The sequence below is a fragment of the Macrobrachium nipponense genome, chromosome 39 (assembly GCF_015104395.2).
Source record: "Macrobrachium nipponense isolate FS-2020 chromosome 39, ASM1510439v2, whole genome shotgun sequence".
Lineage (NCBI taxonomy): Eukaryota > Metazoa > Arthropoda > Malacostraca > Decapoda > Palaemonidae > Macrobrachium > Macrobrachium nipponense.
In genome coordinates, this window is record NC_061099.1 from 2,070,756 (window position 1) to 2,096,448 (window position 25,693).

General features: G+C 36.0%; 1 protein-coding gene across 5 annotated transcripts in view; it reads left to right on the top strand.

Annotated features, from left to right (window-relative positions):
- LOC135210010 (inter-alpha-trypsin inhibitor heavy chain H3-like) overlaps positions 1 to 25,693 on the top strand; it is a 360,551-nt gene that overhangs the window by 294,265 nt on the left and 40,593 nt on the right. For all 5 annotated transcript variants that reach the window (XM_064242770.1, XM_064242772.1, XM_064242773.1 and 2 more), the window contains one exon: positions 24,612 to 24,763. In XM_064242770.1, coding sequence (XP_064098840.1) covers positions 24,612 to 24,763 — 152 coding nt within the window. The remainder of the gene's footprint in view (positions 1 to 24,611; positions 24,764 to 25,693) is intronic.

Consider the following 25,693-nt stretch of genomic DNA (forward strand, 5'->3'; position numbering starts at 1 on the left):
CATTTGAGAAATTCTCTCTCTCTCTCTCTCTCTCTCTCTCTCTCTCCGTAAATCCGCTCTCTCTCTCTCTCTCTCTCTCTCTCTCTCTCTCTCTCTCTCTCTCCGTAACCCCAAGCTCTCCCTCTCTCTCTTTCTCAGTAAATTCGTGTTCTCTCTCTCCTCCTCTTCTCTCCTCGTCTCTCCTCTCTTCTCTCTCGTCCCTCCTTCGAAACCCCAAGTCTCTCTCTCTCTCTCCTCGTAACCCCAAGCCTGCTCTCTGCTCTCTCCTCGTAACCCCAAGCTCTCTCTCTCTCTCCCCTCCCAAGAGCAGCCATAAATCGTGCACCGCTCATGAGAACCATCCAAGGCCGGGGACATGATCCCGCCTCGTCTGCCGCCGAGCTAGTGAACTAGTCCATTAGCAGCCGAGTAATCACACGGAAATTTATAGATTGTCTCTAAGTCGTCGTCGTTGCTTGTCGAGGCTGTTACTTTTTAACACGTGGCGTTGCGTGTGCCTGATCTTTCCTCCTCCTCCTCCTCCTCCTCCTTTCCTCTTTCGGAACCGTCTTTTTCTCTCTAGTGTCGTAAAGGTATCATTACAGTATTAAGAGGGATCTGGTCATGTGCCTGTGTGGTTTTATTTATTTTTTATTTTATTTTTTTTTTTTTTTTATTTTTTTTTTTTTTTTCTCGTTCGGGAGATGAATCTACGACTTACTTCTGACGATAATCAGATGCAGGCGGTTATTGGTAGGTTGAATTCATGTAAAGTGACAAAGAGTTTTTTTTTTTTTGTCTATTTTTGCTATATACCGAGGTTTTTGCTGTAAGAATTGAGTCTGCTATATGCTATAGATTTAAAAAAAATCCTTTATAGCTTAGAAAGAATGGGAAAAGAACGGTTGTAGGAAAAGTTTTTTTTCATTTTCATTTTATTATTTTTTTTATTCAAACTTTACTAATTGTAGGGGAAAGGATGAATTGGGAATCTACAAATTTCTGGGCTGACAAAATAGCAAAATTGTTAGAACGGAGCCGTGGTAAGGAGAAAAGTTGGCGGCGCATGTGAAAAGAAATTAACGTCATGCTGATGAGGCCTGAGTGACGGTTCATTCTTGATTCGTCGCATAAGGAGGAGTGGGAGGAGGTATGTCGTGGTGACTGGTCTCATCTTTTTTTTTTTTTTAAAGTATCCTGTTAGAGATGTTGTCTCTTTACTTTAAAATTTTATCTCCGTTTTCAATATTTCAATGCTCTCTCTCTCTCTCTCCTCTCGCTCTCTCTCTCTCTCTCTCTCTCTCTCTCTCTCTCTCTCTCTCTCTATATATATATATATATATATATATATAATATATATATATAGGATATATATTATATAATGTATATGTATATATTATATAAAATGTATGTATGTATATATGAATGAACTTGATCACGAAGTATATAAAACGTGATGCTATGTATAAATAAAGGTTTTTTGCCACGAAGGAAAAAAATCCATGTGTACGTATTAAGCAGCATACGTATTCAGTTAGAACAGCCAGACTTCAAATGCACTGTTTATCCATCTGAGTGAAAAATCTCATTGTATTAATTGGGGTGATATCTCTGTAATTGCTAGATCTAATGATTATGTTTCAAGAAATTTACTGGAATCAGCAATTTATACAAATCACTAATAAAAAAAAACCTAAATCTTAGTCCGGGAATGTACCATTTGGACCCGTATATTTGTAAAATGTTTATGAAGGACCTTAAAATAAATGAACTACTAATAAATTAGTCCCACATTCTCTCTCTCTCTCTCTCTCATCTCTCTCGTCATCTCTCTCCATCTCTCTCTCTCTCTCTCTCTTCTCTCTCTCTCTTCTCTCTCTTGCTCGATATTCTCTCTCCCTCTCTCTTTGCTCGATATATTTATATATATATTCATTAATAATTTTTTGGGGAACATTTTTGTAAATTTCATGATGATAAGTTGTATATGCCTCCCTTTTTTTCCAAAATGTATTGTTTACTGGATGAATCGTCTGTTGACCGCGTGTGTGTATCCTCCAAGGTGTGGCTGCCCACAGGCGTTTCCTCGTTTTTGTAGAATGAAATCGACCTTATTGCTAATCTTGTAGTGTCAGTTCGGATATTAAGCCTACCTTGACTATGTTTTTCCTCTGTAAGATCAGTTGTGCCTGAGTAAAGGGTCGAACTAGACCGAAAGTGCTTGGCTAACTTGCTTTTCATTTTTTTCCTTCGTGGCAAAAACCTTTATTTATATAATATATATATATATATATATATATATATATATATATATATATATATATATATATAAGTTAAAAAAAGGCAGTTGAGACACTAGGGCAATATTTTGGATGTCACTGTTCTTTATAGTTTCACATGTAAACATACCACTCAATATTGCTATATATATATATATATATATATATATATATATACATATATATACATATATATAATATATATATATATATATGTATGTATGTAGTATATATAGCATATTGAGTGGTATGTTTTACATATGAAACTATGAAAAACAGTGACATCCAAAATATTGCCCCAGTGTCAACCGGCCTTTTTAAACTTCAGCCATCTCTACGATGCCTGTGATTTCCATTTCTTCAAGCCTTCATTTTACGTTATTTTTATAAAGCCCCGTGGAATAGTCAACGTAATACAACCATTCGGGCATAAGCTGCGAAAAGAATTTAAATAAAATAAAATAAAATAAATAAGAAAAAAAATAAAGAAAAAAAGAAAAAATTAACGAATTAGGCCTTATGAATTGCGTTTGCGTAATCTAGCGTCACAATGACTACGGTCGTCGATTATGAAATTAAGGCTTAGGTTTGGATATGCTGAAGTCTGCCTATAATATATTGTCGTGACAGATTCGAATTTTACTTAAGATCTTAAAGAAAGATTCGACCAAGAATGCTGATCTGAAGAAGTATGGAATAAGATTTGGAAGTAAGATGCTGCTGTGATTTAATATTTTCAGTTCTGAGATCAAATGTGACTATGAATTTTCGGAAATCAAATGGGATTTGTCAGTGGTTTACGATGGTGGTTTGAAGGCCGGTCAAGATTTATAGGCGGGAAATGGGAGCCGACCACGATTTATATTCGCTAAGTAAAATCTATCAATTACCAACGTATATATATTGTAAAATAAAGTTATACCAGTATTTACTGCTTCAGTCAGTTTCAGATGCACTTATGCTATATGAACTTTTGAATCTTCAGTTATGAAATTCAGTTTGACTGTTTTACAATATGTTATGCTACATGTTTATAGATGCCTCCGTTACGCTTGGTGAAAAAGTAATGTATTTTTTTTAGCAGTTTTTGAAAAATTTCAATTTTTCTGTATCAGAATAAGAAACCAACTGTTGAAACAGACCTTCCTCGCATGTCATCTCAATAAAACCACTATACTATAACCAAGAACCAACGTGCTGAACACCTTGCAGTTTTTTCTTTTTTCATTTTATCGGGGTTTACCATGATTTTCGTTTTAAGATAAGATTTGAAAAGTGCTTTATGGGCGTGACTTGACTTAGCGGAACCTTCAAATAAGATTTATAGAGAAAAATAAAATTTTGATATCAGGTCGCCATGAATTCCTTCAATGGAAAGCTTTGATTTTGGATATACCGACGTCATAAACAATTTTATGTTTATAACCTGTAAAATGTATGACATCTTAGTAGACACACTTTTGTGCCGTTTCTTAGTTATTATTTAGAGAAACTTAACAAGCAAGAGCAGGCGCTATGTTGTCCCAGAAATTGCAAATGGGTCTGCTACCGAATTTCATTCTAAGTCGTTTACCAGTTCTCTCAATTACTAGGGGACTGATGTTCCTTCAGCTGTTCCAATTCGTTCCCCTCTCAAGCGTAGTATATTAAGTATTGTTTCCCGTAGGGGGTTAGTGCCGCCAGTGCACCTCATTCGGTGCAATATAGGCATTATATAGGATTCTTTGCTGCGTCCCTTCGGCCCCTATAGCTGCAACTACTTTCATTCCTTTTATTGTACCTCCGTTCATATTATCTTTCTACCATCTTTCTGTCCACCTTCTCTTAACAATTATTTCATAGTGCAGCTGCTTTGAGGTTTTCCTCCTGTAATGCCTTTCAAACTTTTTGCTGTCAATTTCCGTTTCAGCGCTGAATGGCCTTAGTTGCCCCAGTGCTTGGCATAATGCCAAAAGTTTATATGAATCAAATCAGATTTAAGTGCTGTCAAGAGAGCGTAGCAGATTTAGCTGTGGTTGCAAGTGTTATTTATCACTGATGAATGTTAATTTTGTCGAAGGTGTCATGACAGTTCTTAGATAGACATGAACTCTTGGTGGTGGCGGTCAAATCTTGCCCTTTAAGACGACGTGAGATCTTTGGTTGCTTCTCCACAGGTATAGAAACTCAGGACTCATTCATATGGCCTCAAATCTAATCCATTAAAGAAGTCCGTATTGTGCAACGGCTGGGAATATTCTCGTTTGCTCGGGGAGTAAGCCTACAATCTACTTTGTTCTTGTTGTTCTTGCTGGGGGATTAGGATAGCCTCATGGAAACGGTCTAAAAATGTCTGAAAAAGGTGATTCGCAATGTGTGAAAAGCACAAGAATTATAGGATAAGATACTTATGATTTATTTATTAGCATTAAAATATAAAATATAAATGTGCATGTTAAACAGTACAGAAAGATTATTTCTAATGAAATATAACGTATTTATTTTAATTTTCTTTGGTGAGTCAATGCGCTACATGACGGTAGATTTTAGCAGACGCCGCGAGTAAGCTGGAGGTCGGATCACGCCTTGTCATATTATAAGTGGCTCACTCTATTTCTGATTATTGTGGTAGAATGACTTTAGAATAATAAGAATTTATAGAAAACGTTTGCCATGAGTATTTATGGCAGAACATTTTGTCAATTAAATAATTAATGTTCATTAACTGTCTCGGCCTTGGTTTGTGAAATACCTTGTTTTTTGTTATACCTTGAATTTTGTAATACCTGGTTTTTTTTTGTATTACCTTGTTTTTTATAATACCTGAACAGGTATTACCGACATCCATATTTCATTGTGTTGCACTGATATTTGGTAACAGCCTCTGGTGATATAGACAATGTGACGACAGGAAGAACATATTTAATTGAAAATTACAGTGAGAATGAATATTAGAACTTGCATTGATATCGTCTTGTCACAGTTGTTAATTAAAATAATTAATATCAATAAATTAGCGTATTATTATGACCCTCCCCTCTCTCTCTCTCTCTCTCTCTCTCTCTCTCTCTCTCTCTCTCTCTCTCTCTCTCTCTCTCTCTCAAAAGGATGTTACTCGAATGCTATTGTTCGACAAACTAAAATCAAACGTGAGGTGAGGATTGCGTTTACTTGGCGCACCTACATAGACTATCGCTGTGACCTTGGGTCACTCCTCAGTGCCCAGTTGTATCCAATATTTCGTACCCAAAACATTCTAGTCCCAGTGGGCATTGAGTAGTGTGTTGACACATGCTCTCTCTCTCTCTCTCTCTCTCTCTCCTCTCTCTCTCTCTCTCTCTCTCTCCAACAAGCAACAAGGAGCAGAAGTTTATTTTTTCAACTTCTCTCTCTCATCCCATTGCGGGAATTTCTTTGCATACAAGATATGTGACACGTGTAATAAACTGCCACCAGAAGTGGTAAACAGCAACACCGGGGAAGAGTTTAAAAGAAAGCTAGACAAAATCATTTGGACACTGAATGAACACTAAAACCTGCTCCTAGAGATAAGTGAGCACACGATGTCTCCTCTAAGGAAGTACTAACTAGTCTTTGAGACATCCTAAATCTCTCTCTCTCTCTCTCTCTCTCTCTCTCTCTCTCTCTCTCTCTCTCTCTCTCTCTCTCTCCAACAAGCAACAGCAAGCACAAGTTTAAATGTCTCTCTCTCTCTCTCTCTCTCTCTCTATCTCTCTCTCTCTCTCTCTCTCTCTCTCTCTCTCCAACAAGCAACAGCAAGCACAAGTTTAAATCTCTCTCTCTCTCTCTCTCTCTCTCTCTCTCTCTCTCTCTCTCTCTCTTCACAAGCAAACAGCAAGCACAAGTTTAAATGTCTCTCTCTCTCTCTCTCTCTCTCTCTCTCTCTCTCTCTCTCCTCTCTCTCTCTCTCTCTCTAACAAGCAAAAGCAAGCAGAAGTTTAAATGTCAGCCTCCTCTCTCTCTCTCTCTCTCTCTCTCTCTCTCTCTCTCTCTCTCTCTCTCTCTCTCTCTAAAACTCTCTAAGCAAAAGCAAGCAGAAGTTTAAATGTCAGCCTCCTCTCTCTCTCTCTCTCTCTCTCTCTCTCTCTCTCTCTCTCTCTCTCTCTCTTTCAACAAGCAACAAGCAGCAGAATTTTAAATGTCAACAATGTAACAGCGAGTTCCTTGGAGGGGCAGATTGTTTTTAGTCTAAATATATGACATCAAGTGCCATGATGTGGAATGTTCAGTTCAAGTATGAATGGATTTTCTGTTTGGTTGTGTGGAATTGCGTTGGGCTGTCAAAACTGTTGTTATTAATGATAGTTTTAGAAGGGAATTGTGCAATCGTGTGAAAAGGCAAAGCCATCTTCATTGGATATAAGTTTGTCATGGTATTAGATGCAGTGATGGACTTTATTTAAGCCAAATTATACGGTTGTTACTATTTTTATCACAGAGACAAGTTCACGTAATCATTTTCCTTTCTTTTGGGTATGTTAGCTTACATTTCTTTTGTTATGCAAAGCGATTAAGAGAACAGGCCAGATACGGACGTAATTAACCGAATAATTCACTAATTGACCTTGCTGTGCTAAGAAAAAGAAAAAAAAAAGACTTAACTAATAAACAAAGGTAACGATTTACAAGCCAAGATTATTGTCTGTTAGTTTGTCAGTGTCCGAATATTCTAATACCAACAGTTTTAACACAAAAAGAAATCTTTTAGAAATAATAAAAGAATAGCAGCATTTATTTCAATAAATCGAAATGATAAAATTGCGGACAATAGGAGCAAGATAGTCGATTATCAATATATATATATATATATATATATATATATATATATATATTATATATTTATATATATATATATAGAATCCCGTGCCCTTCTGGTATCTCATAAAACTGTGTACCTCAAGAGAAAGATAATCAATTATAATTATGATTTTTTTTATATAAATTCCGTGTCCTTCAGGTATCGAGATAATGATGGCGTGTATTGGGCCAGATAGATCAGCGGCCGGATCTATAATTTAATCTGCTTTACCAAAACAGCTCTTGGGTGTTCTCTGACTGTTGACTGACACGCTCTCTCTATCTTTGGAACATGATTTCCTATCTCCTGATGCCAGCAGCTTCGATTTGGGACCCCACCTTTCCAAGTTGATTTTTTTTATCAATAGCTTATGTTGTTTGTAGGTAACCGTTAAAATGAGGACGTGTCTAATATATATATATATATTATATTATAGTATATATATATATATATATATTTACTGTTTACTTTATGTGTTTATTTATGACTACATATGTGTATATATACATATATGTTAAAGTAAACCCTTTACGTACAGGTATGCATAAAAAACAAGATAATAACTATTGCCACATTTATCTTTTGATTATTAAATCGGCGATGGACCTCCTGTGCAGAAAACTTTCACTGCATCATCCACCTGATACTTTTCCATTGACGACTCATCAGCAGCACGTTGAAGCCACCTTCAGGGTGCATCATCGTCCCAACTTGTAGTTTCCCGTTTCTGGATAACAATGAGCTACTTTTCTTTCATTATCCCTTTCACTCCCTCTGTCTGGGACTTTTTCGGTCTTCCTTTCCTCTTGTCGCCTGTAGTCTTCCATTTTCTCCATATGAACAAATCACCTTACAACACGGGTCCAATTTTTCGTAGAATAAGCCTTTTCTCACTTCTTATTATCTCCATATTTCTGACCTTCTCAGTCCTCCTCACCCCACATATGCTACTCGCGCGCAAATTTTTCAGTACAATATCTGTGTTGTTTCATAGTCCAAACTTAACTTCCATAAAGTAGAAGTGGCTTAGCGGGCCCTTCATGCATATCAACTTTAGCCACATTATTCTACCCTTCCTTCCGTATCTTTGGTTTTCGTTCTTTATCATGTTATCTTATGTATCTAGACTGTATGTTATTGTCTATTCTTTGTATATTCCATGTATATGGCCTTGAGCTGAAAATAAAAATTATTATTATTATTATTAATACAACCTGCTACATCCCTTTCTTTACCTTCTCTGTCTCGCATTTTCGATTTCCTGCTAACATTCAACTTTTCCCCTCAGGAGCAAATTCTCTTAACTGTCCCCTATCAACACTGCATCATCTACAACCATGGTCCAACCTCTCTTAAGGTTCGTCACCAACCTCCCTTTCCTTATCCCACAACTTAGCGCGTACGTCTGTTCCTTCTCCTACTTCTCGTTGCTACGTGATCCATTAAGGTATTAAATAGTCAGAGACATAGTCCACACCCTTATCTTAGGGAACCATTACACTGAACCAGTTATACTCAAATTTACATTGTTTCAACAATTGAAATGTGCCACTTCATTCAGCTGGTGATCCGGGGTATAGTGTTGGGCTGGTTTTAAAGTGACAAATATTTTCATGAAGTTTAACCCCCCAACCCCCACCCTCATTAAAATTTTTTTTTTTCTCTCTCTCTTTTCTTCCCTTCCAAACGTCGATCATTTGGAATATGTCTTTCAAAGGGGAGAGAACTCGTTATAAGTTTGAGAGGATCAGAAAAAAAACCTGTTATATTATTTTAGAGGAAATCGGGCAGGGGAGGAACTCCTGTGGAAAGTTGGCCTGTGACAGAGATGTATAAGCTCTCTGGTTGTGTTGTTGTGAAGCATTTGCATGTGAAATGAGGAATTTTATTTGGGGAATTAAATAAAATGCGCTTGGGATGCAGAAAGAAGGATGGTGGCAGATGGTGCAATTGTGATTGATGGTGATGAGGTTTTGAAGAGAAATGTTATGACAGTGAGTAAAACCCAGAGGGATGGTTTTACATTATATATACATATGTATACACACACATATATACGGCTGATGTGAAGAAACTGAATGATGGGATTTGTGGTACAGGCTGCTGGTTGGATTAAAAATTGGGCTTAATTATAACATATCAGGGCAACCAAAAACTACGATGTTTGAAAGCATTGGAGAGAGAGAGAGAGAGAGAGAGAGAGAGAGAGAGAGAGAGAGAGAGAGAGAGAGAGAGAGAGAGAGATATGAATGAAAAGGATTGAAAATAACTTGTTTACAATATGTTACATACAAGGAATGCGGAGAGTTCAAGGGAAAGAAATGGATTAGATATTAGCCCTCGCTTATTCTCGCGAAGGATAAAACATAGTGCCCATCCCAGGTTACACCCAAAAATATCTCGTAGCCTATATAATTTCTGTTACTCGTATTTGTTAAATTATTGTATTTTTATGCTAGTAACATCTGGAAAATGCCTCTCACAGCTCGGCTTTTTTTCGAATTAGCAGCAATGAAAAGGTCTTGGAAAACTTTTATTTTTTTTTTTTTTTTTAAACTTAACTGAGATATTCTATGTATAATTTCTTTGCAGGTTTTTAGATATCTTGAAAAATGGCTGGAGTCTGATATAACATTTACTGAATGCAGCTTTTTATATGCATATATGCATTGCTGCTTGCTTGCACAAATCATTATGCATGCAGAATTAAGCACACACAACACACGAGCACACATATATATGTGTATATATATGCATATATATATATACATACATATATATATATATATGAATAATTATCACATCACCGTGATTCATATAAATAATTCGAGCTACAATGTCCTTTAATATTATATGATATATATATATATATATATATATATATATATATATATATATACATACGTAAATAAAGATTGACGAAGTACATTGTAAAATACAAGAGATCTTTTAACATCTTCCACTGATGGCTTCCCGCTCTTCCATGATCAGTACCAGTAAGAAGTTTTATAACTGGTAATAAATCTTCAATGCCATTTTTAGCCGTTCGGGGCAGTTTCAAGCTCGTACTTTATAGCTGGTGACTTATCATGCACGGAGGAAGAGTTGCTGTTGTATTGCCTTCATCATTATTAATTATATTGACTCATTTCCTTTTGTGAGAGTTCTTTTACGATTTTTTTGTATACTCTGATACTCGCTGTAGAACTCCTCAGTTCCAGAGGTCCTTTATTCCTCACACCGTTGGACTCTGGAACAACAGTCTGCCTTCAGAGGATGTCGTGCAATTGAAACTTCAGAAGTTCATGCGAAGATGCAATACATTACTAACCTAATACTATTCTCTTTGCATTTTAATACATGTTTATCTATTTATGAATTAATTTTTCTTTTTTTATTATGCGAGATCCCTTCTGTCTGTATTTCCCTTTACCTCCTCTTACTTCTTAATAAACACCATATTTTTTGCAAGCTTGAATTTGAAGTCAGTGACCCCTTTGGGCTTGTTCCGTATAAATAGGGTTCAGCTGAATAATAATAATAATAATAATAATAATAATAATAATAATAATAAAATAATAATAATAATAATAATAATAATAATAATAATAATAATAATAATAATAATACTCGATGACGGAAAGGTTCAGTCAGATATCACTTGCAACTTGCAAAGAGAGGATGCTACTACAGTGATTGGTTAATCACTGTTATTTAGAAATTCCGAAAAAAAAAATGCTTTCCTGTCGATGAACGCCAGTTGTATTTCCGACCTAGATAATCTCCTATTATTTCAGCTCTGAAACTTAATTATTACAACCCCCTCCCCCAACCATCAGAAAAAATAAGATAAAAAACTAAAACGGGACAGGATAAATGTACAACAAAAAGACTAGAGTTGCCGAAAGGTATATGTAACAACTGCTCTGACTTATTTGGTATGAAACGATGTGCTTTGAAATGATTTATATCTTCGTCAGTCTCAGATCCCTGGCGTCGTCGTCTGGCGTTCTGACTTTGTCAAGACTTTGCCAAAGCTCTCTGGCTCCGAGACATTGTCTTCTTGACAAAGGGGCTGGACATGATAAACTGTCCGGGACAAAGAACAGCCTTTTTCTCGTTACCTTGTTTTCGTTGACGCAAGATTAAACGGCCCGTCATGCCGGCACGGGCTCTTTCCTGACTAGAGGGGGCCCATATAGAGAAACATCGCCTCTGGCTGCTTTTATATAGTTCAGGGACAATGCCCCTTCATTCATTGACCCTGGAGGACTTTATATGATTCAGGGAGAATGCCCCTTCATATCCTCTTTGGGACATTTTATAATTAAGGGACAATGCCCATAGTTATAAGGGACTAAAATTCAGGGACAATGCTCCTTCATTGCCCCTGGGAAACTCTATAGTTCAGGGACAGTGCCCCTTCATTCATTGCCCCTGGGAAACCTTATAATTCATGGATAGTGCCCCTTCATTCATTGCTACTGAGAAGCTATATAATTCAGGGACAGTGCCATTCATTGCCACAGGGGACTTGATATAATTCAGGGACAATGTCAGGTACGGATCCACTTCATTACCCCTTGCCAACTTTTTATAATTCATGGACAATACCCCTTCATTGCCCCTGGGGGACATTATATAATTCAGGGACAATGCTCCTATACCCCTTCTACGCCCTGGGCAGGGTGGTGAGACTTACCCAACGCTATGAAGATGCCGGCCCTTCGCTGGCCGGACTCCTTCAAAGGGCAGCCGCTTTGAAGTCCTTTTTCTAGGACTCGGCGCCTCTCTCTCTCTCTCTCTCTCTCTCTCTCTCTCTCCTCTCATTGATATGTTTATCGGTGCTGATTAACTCTCGCGTGACGACAGATCGCTGGCGTTTGAGTGGGCGGCTCGAGATACCAACCGAAGTTGTGATTTGCGGGAACCTAATCCTGAAGAGGATCGTTATATTCGGCGTTTATTAGTTCGCGTCTGCGCGCATGTTTGCCGTCGCTTACGTGCGAGGAGAGAGAGAGAGAGAGAGAGAGAGAGAGAGAGAGAGAGAGAGAGAGAGAGAGAGAGAGAGAGAGCTATGGGGCTGGGACACTGATTTATGTAACCTGGTATTTGTCAAGGAATAAGTTCCATTCACAGCTGTGTATGTATACTTGCACACGCACACACAATTATATATTTATACATACATATATATATATATATATATATATATATATATATATATATATATATATTATTAAGCACTGCTACGTCGCGGAAAAAGCATACATCAGTTTATCATGTCATATAAAGTACGAAATCTTGTCAAATGCTATCGATAACGACCTCTCGTCAATGGACAGATATTCCATTTAACTTTACAGATTGTCTATAGATGCCCATCGATTATACTGAATGACAAATATTCGCTTGATCAAACATTAGGAATGTATATCTGACTGAGACTACCGAATAAGCTAATTAATACGATAAATTTTCTTTTACTCAGTAATGATTAATTCGTATTTCAAGATTTCACTCATATCTGCTGTACATTCGTGCGTACGTCCGTTTGAATTTTCACTGACGTGCCATAGACCATACATACACATTAAGCATTCAACATTAAATTGCTCGCTCCAAATTTAAGCAAGGGAGACCATTACCTGCCTTACCCTACGCCGTGACATCGTAAATCATTGTCTGGCAATGCCCAGGTGAATAAGGTTGCTTGTTGTGAGGTTCCCAACCCCGGTAACCAACCCTTCGATGGGGTATCTCGTTTTTTGCAACCCTCGGGAGACGGTAGGGTTCCCCACTGATCGATGTAGACGCTAATGAAGATTGCTATAGATGCGTGTTGGGGCTGTCATGCTTATGTTTGTGATAAATGAAGGTAGCCTTTTTTTTTCTTTAATGTCTTTTTATTTTACGTATCGCAAGATAGACCCATTAATAAAAGATAATTAGGATTATTTGTAAAGTATATTTCTTTATATATATATATATATATATATACATATATATATAATCGGATAGTATATATGTATTCTTATTATCCACACACACACACACACACACACACACACACACACACATATATATATATATATATATATATATATATATATATATATATATATATAATCAATGTATATCGCGTGTACGTAATATCCACGTTTATAAATTTGTATATATATGTACATATACATACGTAGTATTTTACATATATATTTAGGTACAGTGGAGTTCATTATAAATAATAAAAACCCGCATATTAGTTTTCTTTATTTTTGTTAAGTTCAGAGCTCCTTATCTTCAGGTTTCTGCTTGGGCAACTATGACCACCCAGCCACGATGATCAGGTTTTGTTGATAAGTGAGCGGGAATAACTTATTTTTTCTCTCCTAATGATGCATTTGAGAGATTATTTAACACTAGGGGTATTAAATTTGGTAGTTTTAGATATATATATATATATATATATATATATATATATATATAATAATATACGTATATCGAGCTACAATGTCCTTTTAATATCTAATTCGCTCTACCTCGGAAATTAATATATTTTCATATATGCATACCGAAAGGGGAATTTTTTCTCGATAATAGACTTGCCTGGACCAGGGCGCGAACCCGTGGATCGTTTCAAACCCAGGAACGTCAGTGAAGCTTTACCTACTACACCACCGCGAGAGGCTAAAAGTTCATGTCACCTCTCACCCTCATATACCTTTCGCGCGCAGGTAATTAATTATTGGTTTGGAGACAACATCAACCCACCTCGACTCCGGTAGTGTTTGTAGTGCTTTTGACAGCACGTAGCCAATCTATAAGTCATATCACATTTCCGTGATTCATATACATATATCGAGCTACAATGTCCTTTAATATCTAATTCGCTCTACCTCGGAATTAATATATTTTCATATATGCTTAACCGAAGGGGAATTTTTTCTCGATAATAGGTAAAGCTTCACTGACGTTCCTGGGTTTGAAAGATCCACGGGTTCGCGCCCTGGTCCAGGCAAGTCTATTCTCGAGAAAAATTCCCCTTCGGTTAAGCATATATGAAATATATTAATTCCGAGGTAGAGCGAATTAGATATTAAAGGACATTGTAGCTCGATATATGTATATGAATCACGGAAATGTGATATGACTTAAATATACGTACATACATATTTACATGTATGATATATCTAATGAAAGGAGCCCATAAAACGCCAAAATATAGAGAGAAAATTATATATGTGTTTATAATATATATATATATATATATATATATATATATGTATATGTATATACAGTATAACATATCATGGATATATGTACACTTATAATGATATATATATATATATATAAATAAACACATAATATATAGCATTTTCTCTTTATATTTTGGGGCGTTTTTATTGGCTCCTTTCATTATATTGTATATCATACATGTAATACATTATACGTTTATATGTATATATATATATATATACACACACACATATATATATATATATATATATATATATATATATATATATATATATATATATATATACTTATAGATAGATAGACAGAGTGTGTGAGAGTCTGTGTATAATATATAGCATTTTCTCTTTATATTTTGGCGTTTTTATTGGATCCTTTCATTAAATTGATATCATACATGTAATACATTATACGTTTATATGTATATATATACATAATATATACATATATATATATATATATATATATATATATATATATATATATATACTATATTATATATATATATATATATATATATATATATATATATTTATATATATATATATATATATATATATATATATATATTTATATATATATACTTATAGATAGGTAGACAGAATGTGTGTGTGAGTCTGTGTATATGTAATCAGGTATGTTTTTGCTATGCGATTTACGGTTTTACAAAACACCGCAATCATATTCGATATAAAAAGGATTTAAACATAAAACGTAAAGAAATTGCATTTAACTGAATTTCATGTACACGTCAGTCTTGCGCGCGTTGAAGGGTTAACCTTTTGAGGAAGTGCTCCGAGTAACAGTTTCGTTAAAACATGTTGACGTTGTCCAGGCGTATTTTCATCGCCTCTTATTAAAAAGTCTTTGTTTACCTTTTAAAGCAGGCGAAGGATTTTAATGTTTTTTTTTTACGCCTTTTATCTCTTACACCATTTGTAACTAGATTATATATATATATATATATATATATATATATATATATATATATATATATATATACGTATGTATGTGTGTGTATATGTATATATATATATATATATATATATTATATATATTTAGCTACAACTGGTGTAAGAGATAAAAGGCGTAAAAAACAATAAAATGTATGGAGAGAGAGAGAGAGAGAGAGAGAGAGAGAGAGAGAGAATGTATATATTTATTTTTTCAATAATGTGCTAGAGAATTTTTGTTTATTTTGAAGGGAAAGCTTCATCTCTTACGATATGTCTTTATTTATATACTGGTAATATTCTTTTATAATTTTACCACCATCTACGCTTGCGGTCTTGTCAGTGGAGTTCAAAGTTATTTGAAAGCTTTAGTCTAATGAATAATGATGGTGATGAATATGTTGATTTTTGCATTCTGCTTTACAGGCTGGAAGAATAATGACGATCATTATGGTTTTAATCTTCACATGCTGGAAGAATTCTTTGTTTGACGTCCAGAATCAGATATTTTGAATTTAAGAATGCACATAAATTTTTTTTAATCCTTGTATATTTTTGCTTATTGTTGTTTCTTAACCCACGAACAAAACATTCTTGGTAAATTTCAGTTATATATTTTTTAATTGCTCTAATATAAAGATTTTCTACCAAAATACATGGTTGTTGACGAAAAGCTTTCTTATGGTACACACATTTTTGTTCAAATGTGGAAGGTAAATATTAGAAATTATCATCAAATGCCTATTTAGAATTGTTGAAACAGCAAAGCAAAGGAAAGATTGAAACCCAGTACTTAAATAGACGATGGATAATTATCATGATGAATTAGAAAGTTGCTATGAGAAAGAGCCGAAAGAATAGGTGTAAATATTTAATATTTTAAGAATGAGGCAACGACATTGTGGTCGGATTTTGCGTGAAGCATTTGAGCGGTTAAGCCTTGAAGATTGGTGTAAATTATTTGGATGTATCGTTGATCTGAAAAAAGACATTACCCAAAATCGACTGTTTCTGATTGTGGTCCCCTTTCAAGAATTGGTTGTGAAGTTAGGTAATTGTATTGATGAAAGAGGTTGCAGCTAGGGGCCGAAGAGACGTGAGATGCGCAGACGACACTACACCTACCCGAGCGCTTCAGTGGCGTGGTCGGTATGGTGTTGGCGTACCACCTCGTGGCCGATAGTTCGATTCACGGGCATTCCACTGAGGCGTTAGAGATGTGTATTTCTGGTGATAGAAGTTCACTCTCAACGTGTTTCGGAAGTCACGTAAAGCCGTTGCTCCCGTTGCTGAATAATCACTGGTTCCAAGAAACGTAAAACACCATATAAACAAACAAACAAACTACACCAACCCCCATACGGAGATTCATAGCTACATTTACATTTTCACTGACCTGCCATGCATATCTTAGTTTAAACAGACCACTGAGCTGATGAACAGCTCTCCTAGGGCTGGCCCGAAGGATTATATATTTGTACGTGGCTAGGACCCAATTAGTTACCTATATAGCAACGGGACGTACAGCTTATTGTGGGAACCGAACCACATTATATCGAGAAATTCATTTCTAATTGCCAGAAACAAATTCCTCTGATTCCACGTTGGCAGAACGGGGAATCGAACTCGCGACTTCCGACTTTGTAGGCGAGCACGTAAACCAACTCGTCGAACGAGGAACACGTTGAAGTGTACGTAAATGGTTATTAGAAGTAAAATCTGGTGTTTATGTCAGCTGTTCGTTCTTCGCGAAAGATGAAGATGCAGCAATACCTCTCGTGAATCACTACTAAAACATTCTTTTTAAACTCACGAGAAGAGCGGAGGTTAAATGCGCAGATGAGTCGGATAAAGAGAAAAGTTTCGAATGACTCTTGATTGCTTTGGCTTTGGCCGAGTGTTGTAACCTTTCATCTTTCAAGAGGCCGCTTTATCTCTTCATCATCAGTCCTCGCTCTTTCTCCCTAATCTTATTCCCTTTCTTTTCTTTTCTTTTTCTCCCTGTAAAGAAAACTGTTGTGACGGCTTTGTCTGTCCGTCCGCGCTTTTTTCTGTGCGCACTTTCCTTCCGCCCCCAGATCTTGAAAACTACCGTGGCTAAAGGACTGCAAATGGGTATGTTGATCATCCACCCTCTAATCATCAGACATACCAAAGTGCAGCCCTCTAGCCTCAGTAGATTCTACCTTATTGAAGGTTAAAGTTAGCCATAACGTTGCGTCTGTCAACAATATAGGACAGGCCATCAACGGGCGGTGGATGAGGTTTCATGGGCCGCGGCTCATACAGCATTACACCGAGACCACCGAAAGATAGATCTGTTTTCGGTAGCCTTGATCATACGGTGTAGCTGCTGTACAGAAAACTCGACTGTGTCGAAGTTCGCTTATTTCTTTGTTACCTCTCCGCCCAATCGGCGGATGCTTAAGAAATAAACGAATAAATACAGAGAAAAAAGTGAATTGGAAGAGATGTTTTAGGTTTTCACTATTCGCTCTGGATATTTTACCAAGATTGATTTTAAAACCGGTATTAAATCGTAAGAAGAGAGCATAAAAAATAATCATGTAATTATACTTTATGTAATGGTAAGTGCTATTGCAGAAATTGAATTTATTTCATACGAATATTACGAGAAATGTATGAATTTTTTAATCTCTGTAATGTCATACTCACTTATTCTATTAAATGTTATGACAGGTAACAGAGAAGTAGAATAATAATAATAATAATAATAATAATAATAATAATAATAATAATAATAAACATATTACTTTATTAAAAGTAATGGCTACTTCAGCAGCGTTACACCTGTAGAGATTCTTCTGTATTTTTCGAAAATCGGCTTTTTCCGTGCTACTTAAACTGGCTAGTAGAGTACCTATAAAGGTCATTATCAAATAATAATAATAATAATAATAATAATAATAATAATAATAATAATCCAATAATAATAATAATAATAATAATAATAATAATGATAAAATTGTATTTAACAGTTTGATGTCAATTAAACGTCATTTACTGAATAGATAATTCAGTTCGACGCGTCAAAATACCGCAGCCAATCATATGACAGAGATCCGTTGCCGTGACACAAGAAAATAAACAAAACAAAAACGTCATCCGAAGCGTTTTAAACGGACGGGTTGTCCCTCGTCTGCAGCGCCAGTTTGATTTGTGACTCAGATTAAGAGAGCCGATAGACACCACATCCAGCTGTGTCATGATGGATGCCCCCTCCCCCCCCATTCCCTTCTGGGGACACCACCACCAACGCCTCGGAATGTCACTGAAGATCGGATCTCGGTGTATGTACACGGTCGCCATGACAGTTTTTATGAAGCAGGAGTCTTCTTCGCTTTCTTTTCTTCTTCCTCCTGCTCCTCCTTCTGCTTCTACTTATACTCCTGCCTCTGCTTCTGCTTCTACTTATACTCCTGCTTCTACCTCTCCTCCTCTTCCTCCTCCTGTTCCTGCTTCTCCTGCTCCTGCTTCTCCTCCCTTTCGTCCTCCTCCTCCTCCTCCTCCTGCTTTGCTTCTGCTCATTCTCCTCCTCCTCCTGCTTCTGCTTCTCCTTCTCCTGCATCAGCTCCTGCTTCTGCTTCTCCTCCTCCTCCTGCTCATAGTGCTACTGCTGCTAGTCTTCTTCTTGCTCCTGCTCCTGGTCCTCCTTCTCCTCTTCCTGCTCATTCTCCTGTTTCTCCTTCTACTCCTGCTCATGATCCTTCTCCTCTTCCTCCTTCTTATGCTCGTGCTTCTCCTAATCCTCCTGCTCATTCTCCTCCTCTTCACGCTCATGGTCCTCCTACGCCTCCTCCTCCTACTTATGTTCCTGCTCCTGCTCCTGCTCCTGCTTCTGCTACTGCTGCTTCTGCTCCTCCTGTTTCTGCTCAAGCTACTCCTTCTCCTCCTCCTTCTCATGGTCCTGCTGCTAAAATCAAATTCATTTTCTTATCATTTTCTCTGCAACTGTTTACTTCACACTTAAATTTGAGTTATTTCCTGATTATTTTTCTAATCTTCACTCTCTTTTATGCATACACTTCGGTTACTCTCTAGTTCCTCACGGGACGAGTGGGTTGCGTACTCGCCTACCAATCTGGTAGCCCGAGTTCGCTCCCGCCAGCCGCCAATGGGGAATCAGAGGAATTTCCTGGTGATTAGAAATTCATGTCACGATATAATGTGGTTTGGATCCCACAATAAGCTTTAGGTCCCGTTGCTAAGTAAAAGTAAAAATCTAATCCTTCGGGCCAGCCCTAGGAGAGCTGCTAATCAGCTCAGTGGTCTGGTTAAACTAAGATAGACTTAACTTCGGTTGCTCTCTTGTAGTTTTCCATAACGAAACCAACATCTCACTCCCATAAAACTTGAGAATTCAGTTGCGGTATTATTCAAGTAATGCGTAGATTGATGCAAACACAGACTAGATTCGAAATGAGGGACGCAGCTACTACACCAACTAACATTCCTCTCCGCCAGCGAGGGAGACGCGTTCAATAAATCAAAAGACGTTACGTTAAACGACCTTTCCACTCAGCCCAGACGAACACATTTGATATTTAGGTAACCTTTTTTTTTCTCTTTCTCCGGGTGTGATATTTCGTTCCATCCGATGGCATTTGAACTCGGGCCAGAATTCGCGCCTTCCTCTTAACTGATAACTTCGGGTTTTTTTTTCTCTCTCTCTCTCCATGTGACTCGTGTTTTGGGGGTCTTATCTCCTTGTGGCACCCCGGGGGCCGTCGTGCTGCCCCACTGGGGTTCTGGGAGGATAATATTTATGGAACTTTTTTTCATAATTTGTTTTCATATTTTATTTGAAGTTAAATGACATTTGGTTATGTGTTAGGTTTGTATATATATATATATATATATATATATATATATATATATATATATACATATATATATATATATAGAAGACTTGTAGGAGGAAGTACATCTCAGGTGGTCCTTAAAATACTTTTATTACAACGTTTCAAAACACAAAGGTTTCATTTTCAAGCTGTAAAGACATAAAACATAAAATTAATATTAAAATCGCTAAATTACAAATAAAAGGCATAATAACATTATACAAGACAAGATAAAAAAAAATAAAAACTAGTTAGCAGAACCAACCTCAAGAGAGAAAGGGAGGACAGAAGTCAGAAGGAACAAACCAGAAATGACCGGCAACAGCTCACGTTAGGTAAAGAGTTGTCGAGGAAGACTGCGTGTTCAATTGAGGAACAAGCTGTTTAATAAACAAGGATTCCAGAATTGTGAGTAGTTTGCCATTCGGTGCCCGTCCCAATATTTCAAAATCTTTGTATTGTATATTCAGCTTGCATTTATTAGCGTGTGTCTGATATTAGAAATTCTGGATTAGCAAGTTTGTTACCAGTTCTATAGCTAACGCCCTTATGGCAATCAATTCTGACCCTCAGTAACCTCTGTGTGGATCCCACGTAGGTCCCCAGATTACATCTAGGGCAATTAAACCTGTACACAACACATGAGGTCATCAAAGGGTCACGTTTATCCTTGAATTTAAACAAACTACCTAAACTGAGTGGGTTTGTTGGGATGATATTAAATCTAATAGCTGGTATATAATCAAATATGAGTTTTCTTAGTGCATCGTAGAAATTTTTGTCATGGATTAAAGGTACATTTGCATAAAATGGAAGCTTAGGACAGTAGGTAAGGAGACTTTTGGGATAAAAACGTTATTAAGAAGTTTACGAACATACCCGTGAAAAAGTGTAGTGGAAAATAATTGTTGTAAAATAGACGTAAAAAGTTGATTTCTTCGTGAAAAAATTCCCAATTAACTAGATGTCAATGAGAAGGCACGATGAAGTAATGTGGATAAAGAATTTAATTTAAAACATAAAAACAGTGACTATTAAAATTTGAACCTAATCATGTAAAAGTTCCCTTCCTGTAAAACTGAAGTATTTAAAATGATCATATTGTCGTAAGACTAAAACCATCTAAGAATGGTAGTTATTATCACTTTCGCACTCCATAGTAAATTTATATTTGAGTGTGCCGTATACTGAATGAAGAAAACCTTTCAAGCATCGACTTGGATTTAAAAGCGCGAAGGTATCGTCAACGTACCTTTTGTAGAATAGCGGATGGTAACTCAAAACCAGTTACAACCAGTTTTATAGCTCACTAGAAACGCTTTTTCCAGGTTGATCAATCTAAACATTAATTTCGACATTTCAGGATTACGTACAAAATTACAGGTTCTAGCGCAAAATACCTTTTACAAATTAAACTTACAACCCATTGGACTCCTTTTTTCTCCAGAAAAGACTTGTACATACTTAAGAAACTAGCCAAGAATGACACCATAGTTATCACTCGCCCAGATAAAGGCAAGGGTGTTGTGTTAATGAATAAATCTGATTATGTTAATAAGGTTGAAAGCATTCTAAATGACAACACGAAATTCAAACTCCTAGGTAAGCCAGACTTTGCAACCATTTTTAGAATTGAAGATCGGATCAATAGATTTTAAAGTGTCTTAAAGATAAAAATATTATATCTGAAGAAAAGTACCATTCTCTCTATAGTACCGGTTCTACCTATGGCATTATGTATGGACTTCCTAAAACACACAAAGAAGGCCTTCCCATCAGACCCTATACTAGCGTCATATGATACCCGAATTACAGGTTAGCTAAGTTCCTTGTTCCCTTGCTTTCCCCACTGACAGAAATGAATATAACATCAAAAATTCCTTAAACTTCAAAGAAGCCATACTTAGCCAGGACTCGGACCTCTTTATGGTCAGTTATGACGTTGAGTCTCTGTTTACCAATGTACCTGTGAATGAGACTATTGAAATTATTATTAATAAACTCTTTCCTGAAACTGACTCCCTTTTTTATAATTTTTAATAAATCTGATTTTAAGAAACTATTGCAACTACTTGGCAGTGCAGGACACTGCCTTCTTTTTAATAATAATTGTTTACACTCAAATCGATGGTATGGCTATGGGTTCTCCATTAGGGCCCATATTTGCAGGCATTTTTATGTGCTCCCTGGAGGAGCATTTTTTAGACACCTGTCCTTTGAGTTACCATCCGCTATTCTACAAAAGGTACGTTGACGATACCTTCGCGCTTTTTAAATCCAAGTACGATGCTGAAAGGTTTCTTCATTTCATTAATACGGCACACCCAAATATAAAATTTACTATGGACCGTGCGAAAGTGATAATAAACTACCATTCTTAGATGTTTTAGTCTTACGACAATATGATCATTTTAATACTTCAGTTTACAGGAAGGGAACTTTTACAGGATTAGGTTCAAATTTTTATAGTCACTGTTTTTATGGTTTTAAATTAAATTCTTTATCCACATTACTTCATCGTGCCTTCTCATTGACATCTAGTTGGGAATTTTTTCACGAAGAAATCAACTTTTTACGTCAATATTTTACCAACAATTATTTTCCCACTACACTTTTTCACGGGTATGTTCGTAAACTTCTTAATAACGTTTTTATCCCAAAAGTCTCCTTACCTACTGTGCCTAAGCTTCCATTTTATGCAAATGTACCTTTAATCCATGACAAAAATTTCTACGATGCACTAAGAAAACTCATATTTGATTATATACCAGCTATTAGATTTAATATCATCCCAACAAACCCACTCAGTTTAGGTAGTTTGTTTAAATTCAAGGATAAACTTGACCTTTGCTAGATAAACCATGATGTTGTGTACAAGTTTAATTGCCCTAGATGTAATCTGGGGACCTACGTGGGATCCACACAGAGGTTACTGAGGGTCAGAATTGATTGCCATAAGGGCGTTAGCTATAGAACTGGTAACAAAACTTGCTAATCCAGAATTTTCTAATATCAGACAACACGCTAATAAATGCAAGCTGAATATACAATACAAAGATTTTGAAATATTGGGACGGGCACCGAATGGCAAACTACTGACAATTCTGGAATCCTTGTTTATTAAACAGCTTGTTCCTCAATTGAACACGCAGTCTTCCTCGACAACTCTTTACCTAACGTGAGCTGTTGCCGGTCATTTCTGGTTTGTTCCTTCTGACTTCTGTCCTCCCTTTCTCTCTTGATGGTTGGTTCTGCTAACTAGTTTTTATTTTTTTTTTTATCTTGTCTTGTATAATGTATTATGCCTTTTATTTGTAATTTAGCGCTTTTAATATTAATTTTATTGTTTTATGTCTTTACAGCTTGAAAATGAAACCTTTGTGTTTTGAAACGTTGTAATAAAAGTATTTTAAGGACCACCTGAGATGTACTTCCTCCTACAAGTCTTCTATTTTTCGAGTTACTAGTAACCGCCATACTTCGGAACGCTATATATATATATATATATATATATATATATATATATATATATATATATATATATATATGTGTGTGTGTGTGTGTGTGTGTGTGTGTGTGTGTGTGTGTGTGTGTGTGTGTGTGTGTGTGTGTGTGTGTTCATTATATTATATATCCTATGACGACTTAGAAAATCTGAAAGTGAGAGGCTTTTAATCTAAATAAGAAATCAATAAATTTTGTGTAAAACATTATCTCTTCAAAACTTGCCAAGTTTATGGCAGATGGGAAATCGCACATGCCACATTATCGGGCACGTGGGCATTGACTTTTTTAACTTGCGTACTCAATCCTTGGTCTTCCCGCAGTCTGTCTTATGGCTCTCCACAGTACAAGGATGGGTTACCGTGCTTTAGAGAACATCTTTGTATATTTGCATTTATTTATTTAGATATCTATTTATTTATTTAATAGTAATTGGTATTTACTTATGTAATAATAGCTATAATTGTATTTTAGTTGTTTTTCTTGTGTCTTTCGTCTCTTGTCGTATTTTTGGACCATGGAGTCTTTTTCTAGATGGTTTTGATCTTTTGTTGTGAATAATAATAATAATAATAATAATAATAATAATAATAATAATAATAATAATAATAATGAATAATGAGTTTCCAATGTATAAATTACAACTTCACCACTTGAGTGTCCGTATGATAATATTTCATGCACTGAAAAAAAATGCATCTAAAGCTACTCTTTTATTTCAGGTTTTGAGATGGTATTATCGCTGTCAGCACACGTAAATTAATAAATACCCATTAAAGTAGTTATCAGTATAAAATACATTGATGTAAAATACATTATTATATTAACAGGACATATTGCCATACGTAATAATAATAATAATAATAATAATAATAATAATAATAATAATAATAATAATTTTTGTTGAAAAACACTCCACGGACTTTACACGCCATATTTCGTCCGAATAGCAAAATTACATATTTTCTGTTGTCTCCCACAGGAACGGCCTACAAGCGCTGCACTCCTGACGGAACGTGGGAAAACGTCGAAGATCCCACCCTCCTGAATCACCTGTATCCCCCCAGGGAGTATAGGAGTGGGCATCCTACGGCCTCCGACGCCCCGACCCATCCATGTCTCGATGGGACCGAGGTGGGATGATGTTATTGTTGTTTTTGTTGGCGTTGTTTTTTTTTTAATTAACCTGACTTTAATTGTTTAATTTCCTTAAATAGAAAGGCGTAGGATACGTGGATCTAGGAGACGAAGACCTTAAATTTGCACATTCGCTCATGCCAAAGATTAATTTAATTATGAAATAGGCCATTTAGATTTATGTTGTCAGCTTAAATAGTACAGATCTTGAAAGGAAAGCCATGTATTTTTCCTTTTTAGAATATGCTGTTAGTGCAACTGATATTTTGTTTGGATTCTTTCAGACATTATATATATATATATATATATATATATATATATATATATATATATATATATTATGGTATCGCGTGTTCGTTTCCCGCTACCGGACATCATGATTTCTTCAAATTTCTCTGAAGTTAGAGTTCAAGGCTTTGTAGTGAAAGGCGCATCCAAAAAAGAGCAAAGAATTTGAGAAGTTAAGAGGGCTATTACAATTTCATATGTATGTGGTAAAAATGTCCAGTAGATTCTATATATATATATATATATATATCTATATATATATATATATATATATATGTATATATATATATATATATATTATATATATATATATCTGTAATACAAATTCAACATCCGGCCAAAACGCTGAAAAAAAAAAAAAAACCTGTTTACCGAGTCCATCCATTACCAAAATGCACCTTCAAATGATTCCAGTACTTTACGAGACCATTCTTCCAAAACAGTCTCCGAGTTCAAATTCCCGCCTTTTAGTGCCTTTATAAAAGCCCTTTTAGTGTCTTTTAAAAGTCCTTCGGGGCCTTTTAAAACGTTGAGTCTCCTGGCTCTTGTCATTGTTGATATTCACTTTCGATGTCAAACGAAAAGTGTCGCAACAGAGAGCCAAGTCGTGAGTGACATTTTAAGGAAGTTAGGAAGATT